General features: G+C 43.8%; 1 protein-coding gene and 2 pseudogenes across 1 annotated transcript; all 3 read left to right on the forward strand.

Annotated features, from left to right (window-relative positions):
• The first annotated feature begins 853 nt into the window (after positions 1 to 853).
• LOC121551932 lies at positions 854 to 4762 on the forward strand (annotated as a pseudogene).
• A 1163-nt stretch (positions 4763 to 5925) lies between these two features.
• On the forward strand, positions 5926 to 14861 carry LOC123490254 (leucine-rich repeats and immunoglobulin-like domains protein 3). Its single transcript, XM_045220325.1, has 2 exons — positions 5926 to 5972; positions 13400 to 14861. The coding sequence occupies exons 1-2, from the start codon at positions 5926 to 5928 to the stop codon at positions 14340 to 14342; spliced, it is 990 nt and encodes a 329-aa protein (XP_045076260.1). The 3' UTR covers positions 14343 to 14861.
• On the forward strand, positions 14632 to 16078 carry LOC121551851 (annotated as a pseudogene).
• Positions 16079 to 22090: the final 6012 nt, after the last annotated feature.

The following is a 22090-nucleotide window of genomic DNA, read 5'->3' on the forward strand; positions in this document are numbered from 1 at the left end:
GCGGTGTCAGAGGAAGGCCCTAAAAATGGTCAAAGACTCCAGCCACCCAAGCCATAGACTGTTCTCTCTGTTATAGCATGGCAAGCGGTACCAACGCACCACATCTGGAACCAACAGGACACTGAACAGTTTCTACCCCCAAGCCATAAGACTGCTAAACAGTTAGTTAAATAGTTAACCAAATAGCTACTCTGTTTTCTTTCTCTATGCAATGTTGGGAAGGGCCCGTTAGTAAACATTTCACTGTTAGTCCACACCTGTTGTTTACGAAGCATGTGCTGTACTCCAATTCATATTTTATTACAAACTGCAGATATTTTTAGTGAGACTCATCTATCCTCTGAAATCTATCACGCCAAACGGGTCCTTCATGTAAATTGTCTTTTTTTATAGACAGTACGTTTATTTTCAGGAACTGAAAGAGAAGCTGTTTAAAATACAGTTGTGACTGTGCTGTACAAACAGGATGCTGCTCTTCGAATGTATACAGACATCAACTGTGATGGTCAGATAACACATTGTAGCTCTGTATTCATTTCTTCATTGACTGTGGGACATTTGATAATTTCTTTACTTTTGGAACCAAACTAAACATCAAATATTTATTCCAGTATCCTTGAGATACAATTCAACTGGAGGGTGAAAGGGCAGAATATTGGAACAACTGAAAGGTATGAGCTGCTGTTAGTTACCAAGGAGGAACCAATCTGACAAACAAGAAGAAGTAGAAAGACTCTATACTGTTGCAGCATTCTGAAGCGTGTTACTGTATCAAACCAACGTTCTACAGATATCAACCGGAACCAAACTATTCAGACAATTATCTCAGTAGATTTGACTGACGTCAGGAGAGATGAGAGCTATGTTTTCCCACCCTGCAGTCCTGTTCCTGTGGATTCAGAGTGCTAGCGGATGGATGCATCCCAAATGCCAGATTTATGACAGTGGTGAAGACTTGGGTGACTTTTGCCACCTGGACCTGCACCAACCTACCTCATCATGAAGAATATTACACTGCTGCCTGTGAAGATGTTACAGCCATCGAGGAAGATCTACTTGGACTTCCCCCTAATATCAATAACCTCTGCATAACTATGACACATGAGTAAAATAGATCCATGTCTCTTGGCTTTTTCTCTCAGTTTCAGGATCTGGAGTACCTGTACATTGATGGCTGTTTTGCTCCAATCCTTCCAACTGGGAATAGCCACCTTCCAAATCTGGAACACATGTACTTGATAGGTAAATGTGGAATGGGCTCTGGGTGCTGTGATTGTCATATTGGGCCTCATACATTCAGAGATCTAGTTAAGTTAAGTCATTTGTATATACAGGATTACAGGTTAAGAGCAATGGCCCCAGATGTTTTCCATGGCATCCCTCAGTTACAAAGATTCACCATTAGTGAACCCTGTGAAGAGGATTTGTCAGAGATACTATGCAGAATAATGAATATAAAGTCACTTATAGTGATAACTGTAAACGCACCAGTGATAAAATCGTTAAACCAATCAAACTGCTCCAACAACAACCAAAGCGTGACATCTGTTTTTAACAATCTAACAAGAGCTGACTTATCATTTGGTGAAATAACACATATAGAGGAAGGTGCAATGGCTTGGCTCCAGAACCTGACAATTTTAAATGCGGATTTCAGCCAGGAAGTCCTACTGCGCCTTCCCCTTTCTGGGATTAAGCAAATCCAGTACTTCAGTTGCTTTGGTAGCAATGACATTGATATTGAAAGTATCTGTAATGTCGTGTTTTTGCTTTCAATCAAGCAAATATATTTATACAATGCCAATACAAGCAGCCTCTCTATGTCCAGTGTTGAATTGTGCATTGGGCTAGAATATATGCATTTATCTGGACCTGGAGTCATCTATCCTACTCCCCATTTGAAATGGAATTTCATTTCCAGTCTCAAAAACCTTAATCAATTAACAATAGATGGCCTGACAGATAACATACTTGATATTTGCTCCTGCCAAAAACAACCAATCACATGGTTAACAAAACTCACTTTACAGTTGAACAATCCACAAATACTTTTTGCAAAACAATTTAGCTGTCTTGTTAAACTGCAGTACCTGGATTTAACACATAATTTTATTTCAAACATTGAAGACTTTGCTTTCCTGGGATTGACAAATCTGGAGTCCTTAAACATTACAAGAAACAACATAACACAGATCCATGCAAACACATTTTTTGGTTTAAGTAGTTTGACACGTTTAGACCTCAGGAACAATCCACTTATTCACAACATTGAGGCAATGTCTTTCACACACCTCACGTCTCTAAAACAAGTGTTTCTCGGGCAAGTGCACAATCCACTAACAGAACCTGTGATCAAGCTGAATCTGACACTTATATTTGGTGGCATTCTGAGTCAGCTGACTCATCTGTACATTAGTTCAGCTATGAGGCCGATGCTGTTGACAATCGGCAGTAACATCACATCTAAACAGAACCTGAGTCTCCAGGTCAAAGGCCAGACGGTTTCATTTGAAGACTGTGACAGACCATTCTTTCAGTCCGTAACCCATCTTAATACTGATACTGAAGAATTCCTTTGTGGATCTGAATTCATGGGAAAGTACTTCACGTCTGTGGAGACATTTGACTACAGATCTAAGCTTTCAGCTAAAAGTGTTGATTTAACATCAATTAATCAGCTGATTCACCTGAGGAAACTGGCTCTAAGACGGGTGGATCTTTTAATACAGCGTTCTGCCAACATCATTTTTCACAACCTGACCAAACTGGAGGTTCTGGAACTTTATAACTGCAGGATTTATTCTTTGGAGGGGGAGTTTAACTAAAGACTTAAAATCTTTGAAAACATTGTATTTGCATATCGAGAACATTTATAATGTATTCTACAGCTTTACTGAACCTCTCTCTAGCCTTAAGTATTTGATACTTTTGAAGTTTCAGATGTTTTGCAGTTGTGACAATGCTTGGCTCATTACATGGGCCAAGGGGTACAGGCAAGTTGAGGTGATCATGCTTTCTCCGTATTCACATCCAGTTATGTATGCTCTGGAGGATTTGATATGCTTGTCGGACAACGGAATAAGACACACCTAATTTTGTAAAGTACACAGAAGACAACTGCTCAACAGAGGTGGACTTTGTGCTCTTTGCTGCGACTGGTCTGGGAGTCCTGTTCTTCATGCTGGTGGTGTTGGTTCACAACCTGGCCGGCCCCCTACCTCCTCCCCCTCTACCACATCACCCTTGGCTGGCTGTCGGAGGCCATGCGATCCAACACCAGGGGGCGCTACCACTACGATGCGTTTGTCTCCTACAGCGGTAAGGACGAACACTGGGTGGTGGAGGACCTGCTTCCCAATTTGGAGCAGAGGGTCCTCCTTTCCTGCGCCTCTGTCTGCACAGCAGGACTTCCAGCTGGGGAAGGACATTGTGGAGAACATCGCAGACAGCCTCTACCAGAGCCGCCACACCCTCTGCCTAGTCAGCCGCCACTACTTGCGCAGTAACTGGTGCTCCCTGGAGATGAAGCTGGCCACCTCCAGGCTGCAGGTGGAGCAAAGGGACGTCATCCTCCTGGTCTTCCTGGAGAAGATCCCCCCTCGCCAGCTGTCTGCCCACCACAGGCTGGCTCGCCTGGTGAAGACCAGGACCTATCTGGACTGGCCCCAAGACCCCAATCAGCACCAGGCATTCTGGGACAGACTGTGGGCTAAACTGAAACCTCACACTGAAGCGTGAGATCAGAGGTTGATGTAGAATCTTGTGTTTATGCAGATGTAATGTTGACACATATTTTGAGGTATTGAATTTGTCGTTTTTGAGATTTGTTAAGACAATTGTGATGAAGTCCTTTTAAATGCTCTGTCTGGAGTGTACTTTCTCTGATTCATCTGAAATTACTTAGAAATAATCCTATTTAAATTTCATAGAAAAAAAGCCAATAATTTTACTTCCCCAAATTTCATCAGCTCCTGTTTGTATTTTTCAACAACTAATCACTAACACAAATCTTTGCTTGTATATTTGTTGCTAAGAGGAACTGAAAAAGGTGTGATTTAGCTCATTTCTGTTGTATTTCAGATAACAACTACTGTATGCTCCTGTGAATGACAATACATGAATGACCAATGACCATGAACCATTTATTAACGGCAATACGTGAATGACCAATGACCATGAAGCAGGTATTAATGACAATACATGAATTACCACGAAGCAGATATTTTTATTTCAAAATCGATCAAAGAGTTTTATACAGAAATGTAGTTGCTAGTTGTTTAACTAAATGTGTTGTTAGTTGTTTAACTAAATGTGTTGCTAGTTGTTTAACTAAATGTGTTGCTAATTGGCAACTAAATGTGTTGCTAGTTGTTTATCTAAATGTGTTGCTAGTTGTTTAACTAAATGTGTTTCTAGTTGTTTATCTAAATGTGTTGCTAGTTGTTTAACTAAATGTGTTTCTAGTTGTTTATCTAAATGTGTTGCTAGTTGTTTAACTAAATGTGTTGCTAATTGGCAACTAAATGTGTTGCTAGTTGTTTAACTAAATGTGTTGCTAGTTGTTTAACTAAATGTGTTGCTAGTTTTTTAACTAAATGTGTTGTTTAAATGTTGCCTGTATATGGTTTATTACACCTTTATTTGATAAATGTCTTATCTCATGGGCGTGGGGAGGTGTCCCCCTTTCTGGCCAATGAAGTGATTTCTGCACAATATTTGTTGGAAACTGGCTTCTGTTTCTGATTTGAAATAAAATGCTATATGTCCCTGCTCCCTGCCTTAGCATTACTCATTTTAATGTTATATTCTAGAATGTCTCCATATTCTATATTCTACATGTTCTTCGCTCTCAAATCAAATAATATTTTATTCATCACATGCGCCGAATACCACATGTGTAGACCTTACCGTGAAGTGCTTACTTACAAGCCCTTAACCAACAATGCAGTTCAAGAAATAGAGTTAAGAGAAAATGTACAAAATAAACTAAAGTAAAATAATAAAATCAAAAAGTAACACAATAAAATTACATAACAGTAACGAGGCTATATACAGGGGGTACCGGTACCGAGTCAATGTGCGGGGGTGACTGTGCATAGATAATAAACAGCGAGTAGCAGCAGTTTAAAAACAATGGGGGGGGGGGTGAAATGTAAATAGTCTGTGTGGCCAGTTGATTAATTGTTCAGCAGTCTTATGGCTTGGGGGAAGAAGCTGTTAAGGACACTTTTGGTTATAGACTTGGCGCTCCGGTACCGCTTGCCATGCTGTAGCTGGGAGAACAGTCTATGGCTTGGGTGACTTGTGTCTTTGACAATTTTTGGGCCTTCCTCTGACATTGTCTAGTACATAGGTCCTGGATGTCTGGAATCTTGGCCAAATTGATGTACTGGGCAGTACGCACTACCTCTCCCTTAATGTGAGCAACACAAAGGAGCTGATCGTGGACTATAGGAAAAGGAGGGCCGAACAGGCCCCCATTAACATCGACAGGGCTGAAGTGGAGCGGGTTGAGAGTTTCAAGTTCCCTGGTGTCCACATCACCAATCATGGTCCAAACACACCAAGACAGTTGTGAAGAGGGCACGACAACACCATTTCCCCCTCAGGAGACTGAAAAGATTTGGCATGGGTCCCCAGTTCCTCAAAAGGTTATACAGCTGCACCATCAAGAGCATCCTGACCAGTTGCATCACTGCCTGGTATTGCAACTGCTCTGCATCTGACCATAAGGCGCTACAGAAGGTAGAACGTACGGTCTTCTGAGCAGGTCAATGTAGGAGTAGGTGAAAGTCCCATACAGACAGCAGACAGACCAGTCTATAATCTCACAGGGGCTCCCAGTCATTGTCTAGTTTGCTTTTGGCTCCATAGAGAGTAGGGGGCTACATACACGTGACCTTGTCACAGGGAAAGCCAGGGGGGATGGGACTGGAGCTGTCTGAGCTTCCTGTTTGGGTGGGGTTACAGAGGTGAGGAGGAGGAAGAGGAATCAAAAGACCTCTGTTGTGTTTTCAGCCACATAAACACAAAGTAGCTCTGTCATATTGTACATTCCTGTAGATTGGAACAGATAGCTTTTAGTGAGTACAGTAGAATATCTAATCAGAGTGGAACAGTTACCTTTTAGTGAGTACAGTAGGATATCTAACCAGAGTGGAACAGAGCTTTTAGTGAGTACAGTATGATATCTAACCAGAGTGGAACAGTTACCTTTTAGTGAGTAGAGTAGGATATCTAACCAGAGTGGAACAGTTACCTTTTAGTGAGTAGAGTAGGATATCTAACCAGAGTGGAACAGTTACCTTTTAGTGAGTACAGTAGGATATCTAATCAGAGTAGAATAGTTACCTTATAGTAAATATAATAATAAAAACAGCAATAATAATAACAGTAGTAGTAATAATAATAATAATAATAATAATATAATAATAATAGTAATAATAACAATACTAATAATATTTTTTATAATAATGATGTCAACAGCACAACTTCATTAAATAAGTTACCCACTTCCTCTTTTGATATTTACTAGAGAAATTAGTAAAGTTAGAAAAAATATGAAGTACTGTATTAAAATTCATATTTTTATTTTACCTTTATTTAACTAGGCAAGTGAGTTAAGAAGAAATTCTCATTTACATTAACATTAACAGCCCCCTACCCGTCCAAACCCTACCCTAACGACGATGGGCCAATTGTGCACTCCCCTATGGGACTCCCAATCACAGCCGGCTGTGATACAGTCCGGGATCGAACCGGCGTCTCTAGTGACGCCTCCTAAACTGAGATGCAGTGCCTTAGACCTCTGCTCCACTCGGGAGCCCCTAACGTTTCATTACAATCTTCAGATATTTTAGTTAGACTCATCTGTCTTCTGAAATCTATCAGATCCAAACAGGTCCTTCATGTAAATTGTATTTCTTAAAGACAGTACGTTTCTTTTCAGGAACTGAAAGAGAGAACCGTAAAAACAGGTAAAAATAGACTTTCACAAGCTGTCTAACATACGGTGTGACTGTGCTGTACAAACAGGATGCTGCTCCTCGAACATTTGCAGACATCATCTGTGATGGTCAGAGAACACGTTGCAGCTCTGCATTAATTTCTTCATTGACTGTGGGACATTTTATTATTTATTTACTTTTGGAACCAAACTAAACATTAAATATTTATTCCTGTATCCTTGAGATACAATTCATCTGGAGGGTGAAAGGGCAGAATATTGGAACAACTGAAAGGTATGAGCTGCTGTTAGTTACCAAGGAGGAACCAATCTGACAAACAAGAAGAAGTAGAAAGACTCCATACTGTTTGCAGCATTCTGAAGGGTGTTACTGTATCAAACCAACGTTCTACAGATATCAACCGGAACCAAACTATTCTGACAATTATCTCAGTAGATTTGACTGACGTCAGGAGAGATGAGAGGTATGTTTTCCCACCCTGCAGTCCTGTTCCTGTGGATTCAGAGTGCTAGCGGATGGATGCATCCCAAATGCCAGATTTATGACAGTGGTGAAGACTTGGGAGACTTTGCCACCTGGACCTGCACCTACCTACGTCATCATGAAGAACATTACACTGCTGCCTGTGAAGATGTTACAGCCATCGAGGAAGATCTACTTGGACTTCCCCCTAATATCAATAACCTCTGCATAACTATGACACATGGCGAAAATAGATCCATGTCTCTTGACTTTTTCTCTCAGTTTCAGGATCTGGAGTACCTGTACATTGACGGCTGTTTTGCTCAAATCCTTCCAACTGGGAATAGCCACCTTCCAAATCTGGAACACATGCACTTGATAGGTAAATGGGTAATGGGCTCTGGGTGTTGCGATTGTCATATTGGGCCTCATACATTCAGAGATCTAGTTAAGTTAAGTCATTTGACCATACAGGGTTACAGGTTAACAGCAATGGCCCCAGATGTTTTCCATGGCATCCCTCAGTTACAAAGATTCAGCATTAGTGAACCCTGTGAAGAGGATTTGTCAGAGATACTATGCAGAATAATGAATATAAAGTCACTTATAGCGATAAGTGTAAACGCACCAGTGATACAATCGTTAAACCAATCAAACTGCTCCAACAACAACCAAAGCGTGACATCTGTTTTTAACAATCTAACAAGAGCTGACTTATTATTTGATGAAATAACACATATAGAGGAAGGTGCAATGGCTTGGCTCCAGAACCTGACCATTTTAAATGCGGTTTTCAGCCAGGAAGTCCTACTGCGCCTTCCCCTTTCTGGGATTAAGCAAATCCAGTACTTCAGTTGTGTAACGATCCCGGCTGTCTGAGTCGGGTCCTGTCTGGTGACTAGTGTTCCGGTTCGTAATCTCCAGTTTCCCGAGGGTTCGGGAACGCTCCGGGGAGCGCTCTTGTTTTCCGCACCTGCATCCCATCAGCAATCTGCACACCTGGTCCTGATCATCACCCTTCTTAGGCTCTGGCCTAACATCCAGTTCCTGCCGGATCGTTAGCTATGAACAGTATGTTTGTCAGCGTATCAGCCTCTGAGCCATTGGTGTTAGTTTTGTTGTTTTGCACTTTGTGACTTGCTGTGTACTGACCTCCGTTTTGTTCTGTCTGCAGTCTCTCACCCGGAACCTTCACCCAACCTCTGACTGATGGTCGGCGGCTGCCGAGCCAGTACCGGACCAACCACTGCACCCTCAACAACCCCATCCACGCCACCCGCTCTGTTCCCTGGATTATTCAGCCTCACTCGGAATCTACTAAATAAACACTCACCTTTCTCTCAACGTACCTTGTCCTGGTCTGCTTCTGGGTTCTGGCATAGTAAACCGTGACAGAACGATCCGGCCAGTATGAACCCAGCGGACCTGGACTCTGTTCGTCATGCTATTACCCAGCAGGAGAAGATGTTGGGCCATCATGCACGGTACTACAGGAGATCGCGTTGTCAGTTCGGAACCTTTCTACCGGTCTGACGGAGGTCCAGAACCAACGTAAGTGTCCGGTGGAGGATCCACTACCGGTTTCACCCATCTCGCCTGCCGCTTCTGAAGCTGTGTCCATCCGTGAGCCCAAGGTTCCGACGCCGGATAAATATGAGGGGGAGCTGGGAAGATGCCGTTCCTTCCTTATGCAGTGTGGATTAGTGTTCGATCTACAGCCCTACTCTTATGCCACAGACAAGGCTAGGATAGCCTTTGTGATTGAGTTGCTGCGTGGTCGAGCGCTGGAGTGGGCTTCAGCCGTTTGGGAACGACAGGATCCCTGCATGGCTTCATACCAGGGGTTCACGGCCGAGATGAGGAAGCTCTTCGACCATTCCGTCCGAGGGAGGGACGCAGCTAGGCGCCTGTTTTCGCTCGCCAAGGAACTCGTAGCGTGGCCGACTTCGTGATCGAGTTCAAGACGTTGGCTGTGGAGAGTGGGTGGAACGAGGAGTCTTTGCAAGCGGCCTTTTACCAGGGTCTGTCGGAGCAGCTCAAGGATGAGTTGATCTCCTATCCGGAGCCTAGTGACCTGGACAGCTTGGTAGCCTTGTCTATTCGGGTGGATAATCGAGTCCGAGAGCGAAGGAGGGAGAAGCAATGGGGTCCGTCCAATCGATCAGCTTCTCAGTTCCCAGTCGGGTCGGGTGGTGGACCAGAACACGTCGATCATTCTCCACCACAATGGATTAGTGGAGAGGTCCTCTCTCCCGATTCTGAACCCATGCAAGTGGGGCGGCACGGGTTAACCAAGGAGGAGCGTCAACATAGACGTAAGACCAACTGCTGCCTCTACTGTGGTAGCTCGGGACATTACATCTCCACTTGTTCCCGGCGGTCGTCAAACTGCCCGGCTCGCTAAAGTTGGGAGGACTTTTAGCGAGCCAGTTTCAACCTCTCAGTACCTCTGTCAGACCCCGTTTCCCGGCTACCCTTGTGAACAGGAATCAGAGCTTAGCGCTTAACGCTTTTATCGATTCAGGTGCCGATGGAAGCTTTCTTGATGCCGAGTTGGTGGAACAGCTGGGGCTTTCCAAGGAGCAATTGCCGGAAGCCATTGAAGCGACCACTCTGAACGGCAGTAGTCTGGCACGTATCACGATGAGGACTGAACCGGTTAAGATGCGGTTGTCGGGGAATCATTCTGAGATGATTTCATTCTTCATTCTGCCGCCTTCCCATGTTCCTCTGGTCCTTGGATACCCCTGGCTGAAGGAACACAATCCCACGTTCGATTGGGTGACGGGCAAGGTAACGAGTTGGAGCCTTGATTGTCATGCTAACTGTCTCAAGACTGCCTGCCCCCATTCGGTTCCCAGTCAGGTGATTGAGGCTAAACCCCCAGATTTGTCCCTGGTTCCCGAGACATATCACGATTTGGGGAAGTTTTCAGTAAGCAGAAGGCTCTGTCACTCCCTCCCCACCGACCATATGATTGTGCCATCAACCTGGTCCCTGGAGCTGTCTACCCCAAGGGGAAGGTTATACAGTATCTCCCGACCTGAACGTGAGGCGTTGGAGACCTACATCAAGGAGTCCCTAGCTGCTGGTCTCGTTCGTCCCTCGTCATCACCCCTGGGGGCAGGATTCTTCTTTGTGGGTAAGAAGGATGGCTCTCTTCGACCGTGTATTGATTATCGGGGGTTGAATGACATCACGGTCAAGAACAAGTATCCCCTGCCCTTGATGAGTTCTGCCTTCGACTCCTTACAGGGTGCTACGGTGTTCACCAAGCTAGACCTACGCAATGCGTATCACCTGGTCCGGATCAGAGAGGGGGACGAGTGGTTGAGGGTTTCAATACACCGATGGGTCGCCCGGTATCAGGTGATGCCGTTTGGACTGACCAATGCTCCAGCGGTATTCCAGAGTATGGTGAACGGCGTCCTGAGAGATATGATCGGTCTCTTTGTGTTTGTTTACCTGGATGACATTCTGATCTTCTCGAAGGAACCTTCCCGACCACGTCCAGCATGTCCGGCAGGTTCTGCAGCGATTGTTGGAGAATCGCCTGTTCGTGAAGGCCGAGAAGTGCGAGTTTCACGCCCACCACGACATCCTTTCTCGGGTACATCATCTCCAGGGGGAGAGATTAGGATGGACCAGGAGAAGGTTAGAGCGGTTCTGGAATGGGCCCAGCCCGGTACGAGATTGCAACTCCAGAGATTTTTGGGGTTTGCGAATTTCTACCGCAGATTCATCCGGGATTACAGCCGTGTGGCCGCTCCGTTAACTGCCTTGACTTCCAGTATCAGGACCTTCAAGTGGAATCCGGAGGCGGATCGGCGTTTCTGGATTTGAAGAGGCGATTCACCAACGCACCGATTCTCTCTCAACCGGACACGGCCCGTCAGTTCGTCGTTGAAGTGGGACGCGTCTGATGTGGGAGTTGGCGCCATCCTGTCGCAGCGATGCTCCACGGACAGTAAACTCCATCCCTGCGCCACTACTACTCGTCGCCTTTCGCCTGCGGAGAGGAATTACGATGTGGGTAACCGGGAGCTTCGCGGTGAAACTTGCCTTGGAGGAGTGGCGCCACTGGTTGGAGGGGGCGGAGCAACCGTTTATTGTCTGGACTGACCACAAGAATCTTGCTTACGTGCAATCGCTAAACGTCTCAACTCCCGTCAGGCCAGGTGGGCGTTGTTTTTCGGGACGATTCAAGTTTGCCCTGACGTTCCGACCTGGATCTAAGAACGGCAAGGCGGACGCCTTGTCCCGGATGTTCTCCAAGACGGAGGAGAGTGGGTCCAAGACCGAGACAATCCTCCCCGGAACTGCGTCGTGGGAGCAGTTATGTGGAAGATTGAGGAGGAGGTGCTGGCGGCCCTCGGACTCAGCCCGGTCCCGGTAACGGTCCACCCGGTCGGTTGTTTGTGCCTGAGTCGGTTCGTCCTGCTGTCCTCAAATGGTCCCACGCCAGCAAGATGGCTTGTCACCCTGGCGTGGCTCGGACAATGGCGTTTCTTCGCAGACGCTTTTTGGTGGCCTGCCATGGCCGAGGATACTCGGGGTTTTGTTGCTGCCTGTCCAGTGTGTGCGCAGAATAAGAGTACCAATCGGCCCAGCTCTGGACTACTTCACCCCCTTCCTATTCCCCGGCGACCATGGTCGCATCTGGCCCTGGACTTCGTCACTGGGTTGCCCGCTTCTGAGGGGAACACGGTCGTTCTGACTATCGTGGACAGATTCAGCAAGTTCGCCCACTTTGTGCCTATTGCCAACCTTCCAGTGCCTGTATGGCTACCAACCTCCCCTGTTTCCTTCTCAGGAGAAGGAGCTCTCTGTGCCTTCTGTTCAGGCCCATATTCGTCGTTGCCACCGGACCTGGCATCGGGCCAGAAAGGCACTCCTTAGAGTTTCGGACCGGTATCAGCTCCAGGCGAATCGTCAGCGGATCCCCGCTCCCACCTATACCATCGGAGATAGGGGTTTGGTTGGCCACACGGGATCTTCCGTTACGGACTGAGTCTAGGAAGTTGTTACCGAAGTTCATTGGTCCGTTTGTGGTGGAGAAGGTGATCAATCCAGTGGCAGTTCGACTCAAACTACCGAGGACGCTCAGAGTCCATCCCACCTTTCATGTCTCCTGCCTCAAGCCTGTCTTCCTCAGTCCTCTGTTGCCTCCTCCGCCTCCTCCTCCTCCTCCTCGGATGATCGGAGGTGGTCCTGCCTACACGGTGCGGCGCATCATGGATTCCAGACGGCGGGGCCGGGGTTTCCAGTATCTCGTGGACTGGGAGGGGTATGGCCCTGAAGAGAGGAGTTGGATTCCGCGGCGACAGGTCCTAGATGCGGACCTCATCAGTGACTTCTACCGCCTCCATCCTGGCGCTCCGGGGAGTCCGCCCGGTGGCGTTCGTCGGAGGGGGGTACTGTAACGATCCCGGCTGTCTGAGTCGGGTCCTGTCTGGTGACTAGTGTTCCGGTTCGTAATCTCCAGTTTCCCGAGGGTTCGGGAACGCTCGGGGAGCGCTCTTGTTTTCCGCACCTGCATCCCATCAGCAATCTGCACACCTGGTCCTGATCATCACCCCTTCTTAGGCTCTGGCCTAACATCCAGTTCCTGCCGGATCGTTAGCTATGAACAGTATGTTTGTCAGCGTATCAGCCTCTGAGCCATTGGTGTTAGTTTTGTTGTTTTGCACTTTGTGACTTGCTGTGTACTGACCTCCGTTTTTGTTCTGTCTGCAGTCTCTCACCCGGAACCTTCACCCAACCTCTGACTGATGGTCGGCGGCTGCCGAGCCAGTACCGGACCAACCACTGCACCCTCAACAACCCATCCACGCCACCCGCTCTGTTCCCTGGATTATTCAGCCTCACTCGGAATCTACTAAATAAACACTCACCTTTCTCTCAACGTACCTTGTCCTGGTCTGCTTCTGGGTTCTGGCATAGTAAACCGTGACAAGTTGCTCTTGTAGCAATGACATTGATATTGAAAGTATCTGTAATGTCGTGTTTTTGCTTTCAATCAAGCAAATATATTTAGACAATGCCAATACAAGCAGCCTCTCTATGTCCAGTGTTGAATTGTGCATTGGGCTAGAATATATGCATTTATCTGGACCTGGAGCCATCTATCCTACTCCCCATTTGAAATGGAATTTCATTTCCAGTCTCAAAAACCTTAATCAATTAACAATAGATGGCCTGACAGGTAACATATTTGATATATGCTCCTGCCAAAAACAACCAATCACATGGTTAACAAAACTCACTTTACAGTTGAACAATCCACAAATACTTTTTGCAAAACAATTTAGCTGTCTTGTTAAACTGCAGTACCTGGATTTAACACATAATTTTATTTCAAACATTGAAGACTTTGCTTTCCTGGGATTGACAAATCTGGAGTCCTTAAACATTACAAGAAACAACATAACACAGATCCATGCAAACACATTTTTTGGTTTAAGTAGTTTGACACGTTTAGACCTCAGGAACAATCCACTTATTCACAACATTGAGGCAATGTCTTTCACACACCTCACGTCTCTAAAACAAGTGTTTCTCGGGCAAGTGCACAATCCACTAACAGAACCTGTGATCAAGCTGAATCTGACACTTATATTTGGTGGCATTCTGAGTCAGCTGAGTCATCTGTACATTAGTTCAGCTATGAGGCCAATGCAGTTGACTATCGGCAGTAACATCACATCTAAACAGAACCTGAGTCTCCAGCTCAAAGGCCAGACGGTTTCATTTGAAGACTGTGACAGACCTTTCTTTCAGTCCGTAACCCATCTTAATACTGATGCTGAAGAATTCCTTTGTGGATCTGAATTCATGGGAAAGTACTTCACGTCTGTGGAGACATTTGACTACAGATCTAAGCTTTCAGCTAAAAGTGTTGATTTAACATAAATTAATCAGCTGATTCACCTGAGGAAACTGGCTCTAAGACGGGTGGATCTTTTAATACAGCGTTCTGCCAACATCATTTTTCACAACCTGACCAAACTGGAGGTTCTGGAACTTTATAACTGCAGGATTTATTCTTTGGAGGGGAGTTTAACTAAAGACTTAAAATCTTTGAAAACATTGTATTTGCATATCGAGAACATTTATAATGTATTCTACAGCTTTACTGAACCTCTCTCTAGCCTTAAGTATTTGATACTTTTTAAGTTTCAGATGTTTTGCAGTTGTGACAATGCTTGGCTCATTACATGGGCCAAGGGGTACAGGCAAGTTGAGGTGATCATGCTTTCTCCGTATTCACATCCAGTTATGTATGCTCTGGAGGATTTGATATGCTTGTCGGACAATGGACTAGACACACCTAATTTTGTAAAGTACACAGAAGACAACTGCTCAACAGAGGTGGACTTTGTGCTCTTTGCTGCGACTGGTCTGGGAGTCCTGTTCTTCATGCTGGTGGTGTTGGTTCACAACCTGGCCGGCCCCTACCTCCTCCCCCTCTACCACATCACCCTTGGCTGGCTGTCGGAGGCCATGCGATCCAACACCTAGGGGGCACTACCACTACGATGCGTTTGTCTCCTACAGCGGGAAGGACGAACACTGGGTGGTGGAGGACCTGCTTCCCAATTTGGAGCAGAGGGGTCCTCCATTCCTGCGCCTCTGTCTGCACAGCAGGGACTTCCAGCTGGGGAAGGACATTGTGGAGAACATCACAGACAGCCTCTACCAGAGCCGCCACACCCTCTGCCTAGTCAGCCGCCACTACTTGCGCAGTAACTGGTGCTCCCTGGAGATGAAGCTGGCCACCTCCAGGCTGCAGGTGGAGCAAAGGGGACGTCATCCTCCTGGTCTTCCTGGAGAAGATCCCCCCCTCGCCAGCTGTCTGCCCACCACAGGCTGGCTCGCCTGGTGAAGACCAGGACCTATCTGGACTGGCCCCAAGACCCCAATCAGCACCAGGCATTCTGGGACAGACTGTGGGCTAAACTGAAACCTCAGACTGAAGCGTGAGATCAGAGGTTGATGTAGAATCTTGTGTTCATGCAGATGTAATGTTGACACATATTTTGAGGTATTGAATTTGTCGTTTTTGAGATTTGTTAAGACAATTGTGATGAAGTCCTTTTAAATGCTCTGTCTGGAGTGTACTTTCTCTGATTCATCTGAAATTACTTAGAAATAATCCTATTTAAATTTCATAGAAAAAAAGCCAATTATTTTTTTACTTCCCCAAATTTCATCAGCTCCTGTTTGTATTTTTCAACAACTAATCACTAACACAAATCTTTGCTTGTATATTTGTTGCTAAGAGGAACTGAAAAAGGTGTGATTTAGCTCATTTCTGTTGTATTTCAGATAACAACTACTGTATGCTCCTGTGAATGACAATACATGAATGACCAATGACCATGAACCATTTATTAACGGCAATCCGTGAATGACCAATGACCATGAAGCAGGTATTAATGACAATACATGAATTACCACGAAGCAGTTATTTTTATTTCAAAATCGATCAAAGAGTTTTATACAGAAATGTAGTTGCTAGTTGTTTAACTAAATGTGTTGCTAGTTGTTTAACTAAATGTGTTGCTAGTTGTTTAACTAAATGTGTTGCTAATTGGCAACTAAATGTGTTGCTAGTTGTTTATATAAATGTGTTGCTAGTTGTTTAACTAAATGTGTTGCTAGTTGTTTATCTAAATGTGTTGCTAGTTGTTTAAATAAATGTGTTGCTAGTTGTTTAACTAAATGTGTTGCTAGTTGTTTAACTAAATGTGTTGCTAGTTGTTTATCTAAATGTGTTGCTAGTTGTTTAACTAAATGTGTTGCTAGTTGTTTAACTAAATGTGTTGCTAGTTGTTTAACTAAATGTGTTGTTTGAATGTTGCCTGTATATGGTTTATTACACCTTTATTTGATACATTTCTTATCTCATGGGCGTGGGGAGGTGTCCCCCTTTCTGGACAATGAAGTGATTTCTGCACAATATTTGTTGGAAACTGGCTTCTGTTTCTGATTTGAAATAAAATGCTATATGTCCCTGCTCCCTGCCTTAGCATTACTCATTTTAATGTTATATTCTAGAATGCCTCCATATTCTATATTCTACATGTTCTTCGCTCTCAAATCAAATAATATTTTATTCATCACATGCGCCGAATACCACATGTGTAGACCTTACCGTGAAATGCTTACTTACAAGCCCTTAACCAACAATGCAGTTCAACAAATAGAGTTAAGAGAAAATGTACAAAATCAACTAAAGTAAAATAATAAAATCAAAAAGTAACACAATAAAATGACATAACAGTAACGAGGCTATATACAGGGGGTACCGGTACAGAGGCAATGTGCATAGATAATAAACAGCGAGTAGCAGCAGTTTAAAAACAATGGGGGGGGGGAATGTAAATTGTCTGGGTGGCCAGTTGATTAATTGTTCAGCAGTCTTATGGCTTGGGGGAAGAAGCTGTTAAGGACACTTTTGGTTATAGACTTGGCGCTCCGGTACCGCTTGCCATGCTGTAGCTGGGAGAACAGTCTATGGCTTGGGTGACTTGTGTCTTTGACAATTTTTTGAGCCTTCCTCTGACATTGTCTAGTACATAGGTCCTGGATGTCTGGAATCTTGGCCAAATTGATGTACTGGGCAGTACGCACTACCTCTCCCTTAATGTGAGCAACACAAAGGAGCTGATCGTGGACTGTAGGAAAAGGAGGGCCGAACAGGCCCCCATTAACATCGACAGGGCTGAAGTGGAGCGGGTTGAGAGTTTCAAGTTCCTTGGTGTCCACATCACCAATCATGGTCCAAACACACCAAGACAGTTGTGAAGAGGGCACGACAACACCATTTCCCCCTCAGGAGACTGAAAAGTTTTGGCATGGGTCCCCAGTTCCTCAAAAGGTTATACAGCTGCACCATCGAGAGCATCCTGACCAGTTGCATCACTGCCTGGTATTGCAACTGCTCTGCATCTGACCATAAGGCGCTACAGAAGGTAGAGCGTACGGTCTTCTGAGCAGGTCAATGTAGGAGTAGGTGAAAGTCCCATACAGACAGCAGACAGACCAGTCTATAATCTCACAGGGGCTCCCAGTCATTGTCTAGTTTGCTTTTGGCTCCATAGAGAGTAGGGGGGGCTACATACACGTGACCTTGTCACAGGGAAAGCCAGGGGGATGGGACTGGAGCTGTCTGAGCTTCCTGGTTGGGTGGGGTTACAGAGGTGAGGAGGAGGAAGAGGAATCAAAAGACCTCTGTTGTGTTTTCAGCCACATAAACACAAAGTAGCTCTGTCATACTGTACATTCCTGTAGATTGGAACAGATAGCTTTTAGTGAGTACAGTAGAATATCTAATCAGAGTGGAACAGTTACCTTTTAGTGAGTACAGTAGAATTTCTAATCAGAGTGGAACAGTTACTTTTTAGTGAGTACAGTAGGATATCTAACCAGAGTGGAAAGGGAACATTTTTGTGAGTAGAGTAGTATATATAACCAGAGTGGAACACATACCTTTTAGTGAGTACAGTAGCATATCTAACCAGAGTGGAACAGATACCTTTTAGTGAGTACAGTAGGATATATAACCAGAGTGGAACAGATACCTTTTAGTGAGTACAGTAGGATATCTAACCAGAGTGGAACAGATAGCTTTTAGTGAGTACAGTAGGATATCTAACCAGAGTGGAACAGATAGCTTTTAGTGAGTACAGTAGGATATCTAACCAGAGTGGAACAGATAGCTTTCAGTGAGTACAGTTGGATATCTAATCAGAGTGGAACAGATACCTTTTAGTGAATAGAGAAGTATATTTAACCAGAGTGGAAAGGGAAACCTTTAGTGAGTAGAATAGGATATATAACCAGAGTGGAACAGATAGCTTTCAGTGAGTACAGTAGGATATCTAATCAAAGTGGAAATTGAACATTTTTGTGAGTACAGTAGTATATAACCAGAGTGGAACAGATAGCTTTCAGTGAGTTGTAGTGTATTAGGATTATGTCTTTGTTAATGGTTTTTAAGTGGAACTGAAGGGATGTTTATTTTTGTTCAAAAGTAGCCATTTGTAGGGTGACGCCCCAGGGGAGACAGGTGATTGGACAGCAGGGGCAGCAACCCATATTTTTGCATTCTTTATAAGTATAGGCTGGAGGCAGAGGGGGTTGGAACAGACAGATTATCTGTTCTCCAGCCCTGCAGGGTCTGTAAACTTATGCTGACATCTTGTGATATTAAAAAAACTTATAATCAAAGTGCAGCCTAAGCGGACTCTTTGTTTGACAGCAATAATCACCAGCATCGACGCGATACGACAAATGGGGGCTCGTCCGGGATCTGTCTGCATCGTTCTTTGTTCCATTCCTGAGTCGCGAGGTGACTCATTGGGGGGCATTGGAAGGGTGTACCGTGTAAATTACTTGGGTTTGTGCTGATGTGGTGTTATTGCGGTCGACTAAGGGTCTGTCATAATTATTCTAAAATTGTAGAGCAATTGATGGTAGTGAATAAAGGCAGATGAATAAGGCAGATATACGTATACAATTAGGGCATTGTGAATCTGATAAGACCTCGAAACGAGGCCATCATAGGATGGGCCAATAAAATCCTCTAACGCATTAGGTGTTGAAGGTCAGTCTGGGACTGGGGTTTTTCGAATATATTCTATTGCATGTTACCGCTCAGCGGGTGGTTGACGAAGCATTTTGTTTGATGTAACTCATAGGATATCCATGAACTCACGGCAGCATAAAGTTAGTGGTAAAGGAAAAATAATTTAGGCACAATGCAGGTTATATTGTTACGTGTTGCAAGCCACATGTTAGATACATGCTAATGCTAAATGATAATGCTAATATGCGCCATGCTACATGCTAACGTGTGACCTTAGAGGGCCATTGCGATGGAATAAAGCCCCTTAAATTATGTTTGTGTGTGTGTAGAATTCAGGTTCTATGCGTTGTGAGCTCTGTTAAATGTTGTTTGACTATGAGGGGAAAACTGAGTTACAGCAGGACTGTTAACTGTGTGTTTGGGTTGGGGAGAGAACTGATAATTTCCCTTCCACGATGAAATCGTATTTTTGAATGTATTGCGCCTGCGTGTGATTTTACTACACTAGGTTACGACACGTGGGAGTTTACGGCACGAGATTATGACACGTTTGATTTTACGGTACTAAACTACAACACGGGATTTTACTAAAACTACAACGAGGGGGATTTTGGGTAAATCGGTCATACTTCTGTTGGACTGTGCTGCAGGGGGAGACAGAGAAACAGACACAGACAAAGAGAAGAGATTTGAAAACGAAGGGAATCTTCTAGTTGTTACGTCGGCTGTTGTTTGAAAATGAAACTATTTGTTGAGATCTATTAAATTTATAAATTAGATATATGTTGATGGATTAAAATAAATAAAATAAAATGACGGATTAAAATAAATAAAAATGTTATTGAGCTATTTAGTCCTGAGTTGATTCTTAGAGCGAATGGGAGTGGAGGAATATTGAATGGTTGAAGTGACTCAGTGACTGCATAGACTGCTAAATTATTTTTATGTGTCTCTGTTCTTTTGTCATATGAGAGGAACGATGGGGCGAGAGGAGAGGAGAGAGAGAGAAAGAAAGAGAGGTGCTGACGTATACATCACGTGACGCGACAGAGGATCGAGTCAAAAGTTTTTTTTTTTGGTGCTGTTCTGTTTACAAAATCTTCCCCTACAGGATATTTGATGTTATGACAATTTCACAGAGGCTTGGCAAATACTTATTCATAAAAAATTGCATTTTGGAGTTTCTGTGCATCACTTGGCTTGATTAGAGTTGTGTTGGGAATCGAGGACTGACATTATTCTGTAAAATTAAGATAATTAGGTGCTTATAGAGCAAGGGGGTTTATGGGTATTGTAGTGTTGTAGGGTTAGAAGGCTTTGTTTATGGGTATGGTAGTCTGAAGGTGACTACTTGCATTTATTTTCCGGATGGGTTGTGGTAAGATAGCCACTAATTGATAAATTGGTAAAATAGGATATGGAAATAAAAAATTGTTTTAAATATTCATAATTTTTAATTGATTTTTTAATTGATTTATTTTAAGTCAAAAAAAAAATGGAATTTTTTTTTTTTATATAGAATTTTGGATATTCATATTTTTGTTGATTGATTTAGAAATTATTATTATTATTATTTTTTTTTTTGGGGTTTGTTGTTTAGGTTATATTAATAATTAAAGGGGGGAAGCCATAGGCTATATAGTCTAAAATAAAATAATTCACAATAAAGGAATATAAAAGGGTTGTTACAATGGGGAAAAACGACATCAAGGCTATGAAGGTAATTACACCTGTTGATATAGTACAAAATAGTATTCCTTTAACTAAAGTATTGCTAGGTTATCCGGCAAATGAAACAAAAGTTGGCCTGACATTGAACAAATCATAGCTAGTAGAGGGAATCTTAACCCTGACGTCATCAACATAATGAAAGTGCTTCTGTCAATTCATAAAGCAGGACAAAAGAAGGGAAAAAAGGGAACTACGTAAAGAAAAGAGACAGAGAGCTGGGTGTTCTTAAGTTGTCCTTCATTCTCAAACAAAAACTGATAAAAGATTCTAGCGATAAGATAAACAAAGGTATAGAGAAAATTGTGAAACAAGGAAAGGCGACAGAAAAACTAATGGCAGAAGTTAGTACACCTTTCTCACATACGGATTCAGCAAAAAGACCCCCACCTTATGAGAAGGAAGAGCTTAGGGATGTTTATCCTCAGCTTCCAGTGATCATCCAGGAGGGTGATTATTGCATCAGAGATGAAGATGAACGAATAATAGAGAGAGGACAAGCAGAAACGACCAGAAAGATGAATCCAAAACTCCAGAAGTAAGAAAAACCGAGATGTCTGGAAACTAGGAGAAGAATACATTGAGGCCAAGGAAAAAGGCCACTAGTAAGAAGATGATGGAAGATGATATTTCGAGGGCAAAACTTAGAATATAAGCTGTTGAAGAATACTGATATGTCAACAACAAGAAAGAACAGGATCAAGAAACTCTCAGAAAACTCAATCAAATACAACTGGTGGAGAAGGAGAAGAAACAAGCTTTGGTTATGAAGAATCAGAGTGAACCAAATCAACAATCACTGCTACAGCTTCAACTGAACAAGGTCAAATGCAATTGTACCAGCCACCAAGGACGGTACCAGTTGTTTCATATCCACAGCCTGTTTCTGGACAGAAACAGAATTGGAGAGGAAGAGGACGAGAAGGCTTAGAAGGAGGAGGAAGATTTCAGCCACACTTCCAGCAACATTCAGAAGAGTGTTATAATTGTGGACAGGTTGGTCACTTTACCTGTTAGTGAAATGTGCCAGGAGGAAACAACAGAGGAAATTTCTGAGGAAGATAAAGGAGCAAGTGAAGATCACCTGTTCTCTAGGTGAACCCTTAAAAGAGCAAAAATTCTAGAGTGCCTAGAAGATACGAAGGGGGGTGTCAGCTGATAGCACCGATTAGAGAAGAAGTGAAAATAAAAAGGACTATGAGAAGTGATGGTGAATAGTGGAAAAGCTTTTATCTGTGTTCAGCCTAAAGAGGTTAAACATCTCACTATGTAAAATTAACTAATTAGGATAGGGATTTGAGGTAGTAAAACAGCTAATTACTCTTAAGGAACCAATTGA

The sequence above is a fragment of the Coregonus clupeaformis genome, unplaced genomic scaffold (assembly GCF_020615455.1).
Source record: "Coregonus clupeaformis isolate EN_2021a unplaced genomic scaffold, ASM2061545v1 scaf3573, whole genome shotgun sequence".
NCBI classification, from domain to species: domain Eukaryota; kingdom Metazoa; phylum Chordata; class Actinopteri; order Salmoniformes; family Salmonidae; genus Coregonus; species Coregonus clupeaformis.